Consider the following 9593-nt stretch of genomic DNA (forward strand, 5'->3'; position numbering starts at 1 on the left):
AGCCTGGCACTGGCTGAAGTGTGCAGCCCCCCCCCCCACTTCCCACCAGTGGCTCTCCTTGGGAGCGACTCTGAAGAGACGCTCCCAGAAAGGGAGGACAGGTACATGCCTACTCACCCACAGAGGCAGAAAGATAGAAGGGGAGACCAGAGAGACACACACTCCCAGGCCTGGAGATATACAAGAGGCCCCAAAATGCCCTAAGGAAAGAGGCCAGAGTTGAGCTGGGACACCTGCACTTGCTCCCCAGGTACAAGTATCTTCCAACTCCCCCAGACCACTGCAGCCCTTGCCCCTGGGCTCTGAGCAACCAGGCAGCCAGTGGTGTTGGGTTAGTGAGGGGACCTGTCTGGGGAACCCAGCCAAGCTCTAATCACCCCTAGCCCCACACTCAGCCAGCTGCCAGGGACCTGGAAACATCCTGATGGGCTCCCACACTGGGCTGCAGGAGACGTCAAGGATGCCAGTCTCTGCTCTGGGCCTACCTTTGCCTGGAGGGGGGAACAGGGAACGGTCTCTACCTGTGTGCGCCAGGGGGTTAAACTAGAATACAGCCTAGGGCACTTCCCCTTTGCAGGGAAAGGCAGTAGTCATCAGCCTTTTTGAGATTGTCTTGCAAACCAGGAACTCTACCTCGACATAAATATCCATGATTTTCCATGCCAACTATGGGCTTCTCCGAGTCCCAAAGCCTTGCAGAGAACACGGAAAATCTAAGAAATGTGGATGCCGGACGATCCACAGAGGTCTGCGCCTGAGCCAGAATCTAAGCAAGGTGCGCCTACCTGTCACACTGAGAAGACCCACAGTCTGGCTCTCGTTGCCACCACCACCACCACCAAGCTCCCGTCAGCCCGGTGGCCCACTGGGTCTGAGCTTTCCAGGATCGCGCTTTGCATTCCTCGGTCCCTCGTTGGGAAAGCTCGCTGAGCACCCGAGAACAGGTGGCAGAGCTAACCTGGGCGGGTGTGAGGTCCAGACCCATGCTCAGGCACGGTTTTGTCCCAGATCCGCCCTGCGCGCAGGGCAAAGTCCGCGCCCTTGGTGGAAAGGGGCGGCGGAGGGGGGGGGGTGCCCTTTCTGCCGCCCTTTACAGCTCCAGGATGCCCGAGGCAGCTCCGGAGCTCTCCGCTCCAGGGACTCGCCCGAAAGATTGGGAGAAGACTACGGAGCAGGGATTGGGAGCAGAGAAAGACGAGAGGCAAGGAAGAGGTGCTTCCTCGCCAGGAGCCAGGAAGATGGTGGAGTGCTAGCCCCGGGGATTGCAGGGGGGGTGGTGGGTAGGAAGCAGAAGGCACCTCTCTCAGCCCTAGTTCCTGCAATCTATCTCGGAGAGTGACCCTAATTCTGCTTTCAGAGCGTTTAGGTGAACCAATGGCAAGAGGGCTCAAAGCTGTGTGGCCCCTACCGAGCTCTGGGGGTCCCTGTGTCATGCTACTCGCAGAAAAAGGCCACACCCAAGGGGCCTCAAAATCTAAAAACTCTGGGCTAAGCTGCAGAAAACATTTTACTTTAATCAACCGCTACTTTGAGGAGTGTGTCTTATCTCCCCCCATGAGTGAGAATGACCTCACTTTCCCCCAGGAGCTTCTCGCTCCCCAAGGTCCAAGTTTTTCCCTGAAAGCAATTTAAAGGTGGAGAAAACAATCACAGCGCAGCGAAGCATCCTGCTCCATTCTTTTGACTCTCTGGAAGAGGGGGGACAGGTAGGGGATCCCCCACTTTACAGATGCAGAAACTGAGGCCTAAAAGAGAAGCAGATGGCTCAAGGTCTCTGGGCCAACATTGAGCTAGCTGTAGTCAGAGCTCTCACTCAGCAGCACTGCAGCTATCCGTGGCTGGGCTGGGCTCACTGTGACACGAGACCCCCTTTGTGGCAGTGTTCTGTCTGATGCTCTCTGAAGACATACAGCCTGCTGATCCTGATTGTCCTAGAGTAAACCAAACAGAGCTCACTGTGTTCCCGGCTGTCCCAAGATTCCTGGATCTGATTCGCAAGCATTGGGGCCTGGAGTTTCCACTGTCACTTGGTGAGGAAAGTGACCCAGGCCAGGCCAGTAAGCACAACTGAGGCTCTGAAAGCTCTGGGAAAGGTTGAGAGGCTGCGAGCCCAGAAGGTAAGGACCCCAAGACCTGAGTTTCCCCTTCAGCCCAGAACCTCCCCTGCAAGACTTCAAGCAAGTCCCTTTGGCGATCTGGGCCTAGTTTCCTTCCAACTTGTATTTCCAAGATTTCCTTAGGGAGAAGAGCTAGTTACCTCTGCATCTGCATGAAGGGCATCTGGTTCAAGGGCTATGAAGGAATTTCCCATAACTCCACGAATCCCCTCCTTTGTATTTACAAAACTTCTAAGGGCACTTCAAAGCTGAGGGCACTTCAAAATTCAGGAAAGTAATTCCTGGAGAAGAGCTGCATGGTTTTCTACAGATCGCCAGCATTCTTCCCTCCCCCTAAAAACTGAACATAAAAAGGGTTTTTCCAAAGGGGTATGCTGGGGATACTCTGAGGGCTGGAAGCAGGTGCAAAGGAGATGGAAATCACCCAGCACCGGCCCATGTCTATGCTAACCCATCCCTTCTAAACTAGGAGAATAACCTCCAAGGGGCTGGAACCTAATCTATGGCTTTCAAATGATTCTCAGTGGCATGTGCTACCCTCCACAAATGTTAAGGAACACTACACCAGAGAAGAGGGAGGACTTGACCAGACAAAAGCAAAGAAATGCCCTGGCATCTTGAGGGATCTGTTTGCAGAGTTTTGATCCAAACGGTTAACTGTCCCAGTTCATTCATCAAATCATTTACTTCGAATTTTGCCTCATGGACTTACAGACTCTTCAAAGTACAGAATTTTGAAATGTCTTACGAGAATAAAACATCTATAGAATAGAATCTTTAGGATCCTTCTTTGTTCATGAAAATCTTGACCTTAGAAAGTAATAATCTCAGGATGCTAACGCTTGATCTGATGCACAGGTGTAGCTCTGTAGCAGCAAAGTCTGAGAAAAAGGAATCAGAATTCTAGAAGAATGGGTTCACAGACACAAAACATTGAGGATCAAGAAATCCCGAGACATGAGGCTTCTAGTCATAATTATTGGAGCTTAAAAGTAAAGAATCATAAAGACCAACCATTAAAGCATACAGTCATGACTATTACAGGAATTATCAGAATTAGTCTTCAAGTTACAAAACAGTGGAGCCAGTACTGACATCTTGTAATTCTTTGGATCCAGTACTAACATTTTCGAATTAAGGAAGAAGAGAGAAGTGCATTTAAGCAACCCAGATCTTCTAATCAGATATTTCTAGAAAGGAATTCAAATTAAGTAATATATATCTCAGAGCTGTGAAAATATCTAAGAACTAAGGAAGCCACAGTTCCCGGTAGTGACATCATATTTTCAGACATAAAATTTTAATTCCAAGCATCTCAAAATACAAGGAATTCGCTTTTACATTTTGAGCAGAAGCTTAAAGTCATAGGAATATAATTACAGTCAAAGAATTTAGACTTCTGGTCATGGATTCTTAAGAGTTACAGAATCGTATTATTTGATTTATGAAAACGTGTTGGGATAGTGATCCAAACTTAAAAATTTGGAAATCTGAATCTTGGAATTTTGGAAATACACGGAACCACAAAATCGAGTGCTGAAAGACTGCTATGACGTAATCTGGCTAAATTTTTTTAAACTTTTTATTTCCTTTTGCAAAAACGTAAAAGGGTGAAATCTGGATTTTTGCTTTTTCGTTACTTTGAAAGAAGGAAACAGAGTTTTACTGAACCAGTGAAAAAGCCCCTCTCCAGTCATTCAAGCACCCATCGGCTGAGGAAGAAGGTCTTCCTGCAAACCGTGCAAACTGCTTCCAAACCCGGGTCGGTGGAGCGAGGATCTGAGTTCTCTGCCTCTTTCTACCGAAGGCAGTTGCCTCAATGCTCAGCGGGGCGGAACCTACAGCGGGCTCGCAGCCACCAAGGACGCGATTAAAATCCCCGAAGGCCCTGCCGCCCTCGCTCTTGAGACTCGCTCTGTCCCGCCCTACACCCGCAGCCCGGCGGAAAGCTGCACCCGGGCTAGAACCTCTGGGATGGGCGCCAAGACCCGGATTCCTAAAGGCAGAAAGGACTCCGAGGTCCGCATCTGCCCTCCCGCCCCCAATTCATGGAGCAGAAAATTGAGGCCCTGCTTCAGAGAAAGGACCCGCCCAAGGTCTACCCGCGCAAGACCACCAAGCGAACGCAGGCTAGGAGGACGGCCGCCGCAGGGCGTCTCGGGTGAGGCCGGAGGTCCCACCTTGGGGGGATGGCCGGAAAAGAACTCAGAAACCGGACACCCGGGAAGCAAATGGATCCCCCCTGTGCCCGCCCCTTCCCCTGGATACGCGCGCTCCTGGAGCACCCACACCTCAGGCCCCCTCCTCTCGCAGCCCTTGCGCCCCTCTGCGGGAAGGGGCTGCCCCGCTTCCCCCGGGGTTCGGGGAGCCACTTGGAGCCCTCCCTGGCCTGGGCGAACTGGAGGAGGAGGTTACCACGACAGCACAGAAGCCTAGCCTTCATCCTCTATAAGCTGTGCGCCACTGTCCTCCGAATAGAGGGGACCCAGGTCACCCAAAGACAGGTGATGGGGAGGGAGCTTTCCCTAAAAATTGGCAACGGAAGGTCTCTCGAGGCGCAAACACTCCGTGCAGCCCAGGAATCTGGGACCCAAATGGAGAAAGTGGTTGCCTCGGGCACAGATCGGGCGGGCGAAGTGCCTCTTAACACAGCCGAAGGTGTGAGGCCCCGTTAAGCGGCAAAGGTGAGGCTGGGGCAAGCCACCTCCCCGATCGGGCCTAGGAATCCTCGTCTGAAGGATGTGGGACAGGATGGGCAATGGGCAAGGCAGTTTTTGGGGTTTGAAAATCACTCTTGAAATACCTTAAGCGCCAGCCGACTGGAAGGTCGTCTTCCTTCCCCATTCTCTGCTCCACAAGAACCAAGCACCCCCCTCAGCAATTCCTCACCTCTCCCGACAAAAAAAAAAAAAAAAAAAGTGAAGCGAGCCGGTCCTTTTCACCTGCGGGTCCCAGCCTGCTGCAGAGGTTAGTGAAGTCCGGGAGCGCTGAATTCCCGCGCCAAGGTCTCCCGAGACAGTCCCTGGCCTCTCCAGGCCTCAGTCTCCCCGTCGGCGCGCAGGGGAGGCCAGCCCCGGCGAGCCCCGAGTGCCCTCCCCGCTCTGACGTTGTGGGGCTCCCGCCGCGCCTCCACAGCTGCTCCCACCTGCAGAGGTGCACCCGGGCCCAGGGGGCGGGCAGTCGGGGGGCGGGCGGGCACCCGGCGCCGCCCAGACCTTCCTGGCGCCTTTAAGGAGGAGAAGCCGGCGGAGGGAGGAGCCGGTCCGGGTGTGTGCAGGGGAGCGCCTCGCCTGCAGTTTCGGCGGCCGGAGGCCAACGGTGAAGAGAGGGAACAGTCGCCGGCCTACCCGCCTGGCCCGCATCAGTGCTCATCTTGCCTCCTTGCCCTCCGCAGGCTGGGCCACAGAGGCGCCGCCTAGGCAGCCCCCACCGGAGTGGGGACAGCCCCCACGCCTGTCTCAACTGCCCTCGCTTCAGGCCTTCGGGCCCGGAGCCTCCCCTGGGCGCACGACTTCGAAGGTTAGCCTCAGATCAGCGGCAAGCACAGAGCAGCTGCAGGCGCCCCAGCCCCAGGACTGCTTCCGGACCCCTTGACCGTCGGGCACCGCGCGCAAAGGGCCCTTCAGCCCGCGACCGGGACTAGGCCCAGTCCCAACACCGCTGCCGGTGCCTGGCCTCGAGCTCCAGAACACGAGCAGAGCCGTCAGTGGGCGGGACACTCCTGAGCCTCTGTCTGCACCGAGCCAGCCCGGACACCGCGGGCACCGAGCCTCCCGGTCACCCCTGCCAGCCCACGAGGCCTCCCAGCGCTCTCCGCAGTGGGGCCCAGTGCCCGCTTCCTTGGGCACTTCCAGCCTCTCCCCCTCCCAAACCCGCCCCCGCCCCTCGACAGCAGCGGGCGGCGGGGACACCCCGGGACGCGGGACGGCTGCGCCATGACGGCTGAGAGCCGGCCGCCGCCGCCGCAGACGGAGGCGCTGGCGGCCGTGAAGGAGGAGCGCGGTGAGGCTGGGACCGCGGTCCCGGCAGAGGCGGCGGGTCGCGGCACGGGCGGGCGTCGGCGGAAGCGCCCCCTGCAGCGCGGAAAGCCGCCCTACAGCTACATCGCGCTCATTGCTATGGCCATCGCGCACGCGCCGGAGCGTCGCCTCACGCTGGGCGGCATCTACAAGTTCATCACCGAGCGTTTCCCCTTCTACCGCGACAACCCCAAAAAGTGGCAGAACAGCATCCGCCACAACCTGACGCTCAACGACTGCTTCCTCAAGATCCCGCGCGAGGCCGGCCGTCCAGGCAAGGGCAACTACTGGGCGCTCGACCCCAACGCCGAGGACATGTTCGAGAGCGGCAGCTTCCTGCGCCGCCGCAAGCGTTTCAAGCGCTCGGACCTCTCCACTTACCCAGCCTACATGCACGACGCGGCCGCCGCCGCCGCCGCTGCCGCCGCCGCCGCTGCCGCCGCCATATTCCCCGGCGCGGTGCCCGCGGCCCGCGCGCCTTATCCGGGCGCCGTCTACGCAGGCTATGCCCCGCCGTCGCTCGGCGCGCCGCCCCCAGTCTATTACCCTGCTGCGTCGCCAGGTCCGTGCCGCGTCTTCGGCCTGGTGCCTGAGCGGCCGCTCAGTCCTGAACTGGGCCCCGCGCCGTCGGGGCCCGCGGGCTCCTGCGCCTTTGCCTCGGCGGGCGCTTCCACCGCCTCCACCGGCTACCAGCCTGCGGGCTGCGCTGGGGCCCGACCTGCCAATCCCTCCGCCTATGCGGCCGCCTACGCGGGGCCGGATGGCGCGTATCCGCAAGGAGCGGGCAGTGCCCTCTTCGCAGCGGCTGGCCGGTTGGCGGGGCCCGCCTCGCCCTCCGCGGGTGGCAGCGGTGGTGGCGTCGAAACCGCGGTGGACTTCTATGGGCGCACATCGCCCGGCCAGTTCGGAGCTCTGGCGCCCTGCTATAATCCTGGTGGGCAGCTCGGAGGGAGCAGTGGAGGCGCCTACCATGCTCGCCATGCGACTGCCTATCCCGGCGGTGTGGATCGATATGTGTCCGCCATGTGAGCCCAGCCTACAGTCGAAAATTCCCAGATACCTCGGCTGTCCACACGAACTAAGTATCCCCTAGGCCTGAGAACAGAACTGGAGAGAGGATTGAGCGCCGCGTAGAAGGAACCGGTGCACCACACACACGGTTCGCTTTTGAAATGGGAGGAGGTGGGGAGGGGCTGCGGTGGCTCATGGACTGGGACAAAGGACCCTCGATAAGGCGAAGCTCCGAAGGACATGCCTTTCTGACATTCTACTGGGGAGAGTCCTGGGTGATAATGGGGGCGCAGCGCAATGCCTACGCCAGAGTCTAGGATCCACATTGTGGGGAATCACGTCTTCACTCTTCCCTAAATTGCAAGAAACTCGGGCCTTTTTACACGGTTCTGCCTCTTGTGCCTTTGATTAGGTTACTGTAACAAAAAGGCTCCAGTAGCATCTTCCTTAAGTTACAGAGGATGAATTTGCAAGAGAAGTAGCCTCCCTCTTTAAAAAAACAAACAAACAAAACAGGGAAATCTCTACTCCGTTTGACTAGGGGCTGTTTTTCCCTGCCTCTAAGAACTACAGACCTGACTCAGTCTAGACTGTTCATGCCTCAGCTTTATGTGTGACCTAAGTCTCACCGCCCAAACCCTCTGTTCCCCCATCTGTTTGACAGGAGGGCTGCAGGATTGGACCCCCGTGTGATCTTTTAAGGGCCCCATTGTCGTCATGGATGCCGCCTTGCATATTTGGCAGCATAGGGGGGACCACCGAGGGCCTAGCCCTATTCCCAAGTACAGGAATAGAGGTCATGGCAACCGCCTAACCTAAAGTCTCTGGGTTGGTTCCAGGCAGCAATTATATTATAATTTCTTGAGTCTTTTGAGCATGATGTGCTGATCATTTGGTAGTTGTTACTGCTAGGTCATAAATTCGGTTTTCTAATGAGGCAGGTAAAAATAAATTTTTCCATTGCCCATTCTTTCTTTTCATTAAGCAACCCCGGACCAAACTGGCAGACTAAAATTCAGAGAGACCACAGGAGTCAGGGGAGCCCTTTGGTGACAGCTCTCTGTTGGTCGAGCTGGCTCTTCCATCCCTGGCACCCTCTGCTTCATGAAAAGGAAAGAGAAAAAATAATTGGGGCTGTCAGTGAAGTAAGCTTTAGAAATAAACTGGATCTTTCACGTTGTTTTGTATCCATTCATTTTAAGCGTCAAGCTGACCAAAATCATAGAAAATCCAACCACTTTCTCACCGTTCTCTTGGGAGATCTTACAAGTTTTTATTCTGGAGTGAATATTCCCAATGTTAAACACTCCGGAGGCTCGGTGTGCAGCTTTCAAATAAACCTGAGGTCATATTCAAACAGATGAACTGTTTTAATAAAAATCTTTGATCGAGTTCTGGCAAGAGATACTCAGCCCCCTTCTGTGTAGTTAACTTGCGAGGGAAGAGGTGGGGATAGTGTGAGAAGACTGAAAACCACTCGTAATTTTTATTTTTAATTTTGGCAGTTGCTCTATCTTGTTCAAAAAGACATGTGAATGTGATGTGATTCCGTCCAGACGGGTATTTGTCTCAATCGGTACAGTCCAGTAGAAGTGTAATGCAAACTACATGTGTAATTTAAAATTTTCTAGTAGCCATATTAATAAAATTTTAAAAACAGCTGAGATTAACTAATACATTGTATTTAACCCGATATATCCAAAATATCATTTGAACATACAATCAACATATAAATTGTGGAAATATTTTCTTTTTTAGACTAAATCTTCCAAATCTGGAGTGCATTTACACTAGCAGCTCATCTAAATTTGGACTAGCCACACGCCAGGTGCCCAGTAGCAGTACGTGGCTGATGGCTATTGTATTGGACACCACAGGTCTAGATGCTGGTCCTTCCTGACTTCAGTGGTGGTAAAGGACCATCTGGAGGCAGGAGTCAGCTGGAGCACTGACCTTGCTGCAGTGGGTCCAGGTTCCAGACCCAGCTCAGACTTTGCAAGACTCTAGGTTTGGAGCCTCTCTCATCTCCCTATGGACCCTTACAGGAATGAAATTCGAAGGTTCTTCATGTGCAGCTCGACAATCTGGCTTTCCCAGCCCAGAAGTCAAGATGCTTTGCCTAGTTGGCAGTTACCAGGAAAACCGAGAGCCCTCCACCCAAGGGTTTTGTCCGTGGCTGGCAAGAGCCCAGACGGTGGTATTCAGGCTGGGGAAGGATGGCCTATATGCCCAGTTAGTGCGGGAGTTGACCCTTTGTTTTTTCAGTTACCAAGACCAGTGCTTTGGCCATTAACTGTCAGTCCCTTTTTCTCCACTGTCCAATGTGTGAATGGGAATTTGTGGCCACCTCAGAGAGTCCTCCTTAAGTTAAAGGAGATGAGAGTTTCCGGAAAAGCGCTTTGTGAATTATAAAGTGCTGGGCAGAGGAGGGAGGAGAGGCTTTAAT

The 9593-nt window shown here is 54.7% G+C and overlaps 1 protein-coding gene across 1 annotated transcript; it reads left to right on the forward strand.

Moving 5' to 3' along the window:
• The first annotated feature begins 3909 nt into the window (after positions 1–3909).
• FOXE1 (forkhead box E1) lies at positions 3910–9232 on the forward strand. The gene has a single exon (XM_045081611.1). The coding sequence runs from the start codon at positions 6053–6055 to the stop codon at positions 7163–7165; it is 1113 nt and encodes a 370-aa protein (XP_044937546.1). The 5' UTR covers positions 3910–6052; the 3' UTR covers positions 7166–9232.
• Positions 9233–9593: the final 361 nt, after the last annotated feature.

The sequence above is a fragment of the Mustela putorius genome, unplaced genomic scaffold, assembly GCF_011764305.1.
Source record: "Mustela putorius furo isolate JIRA1106 unplaced genomic scaffold, ASM1176430v1.1 tig00000580_pilon_pilon_pilon, whole genome shotgun sequence".
In the NCBI taxonomy this organism is placed as follows: Eukaryota; Metazoa; Chordata; class Mammalia; order Carnivora; family Mustelidae; genus Mustela; species Mustela putorius.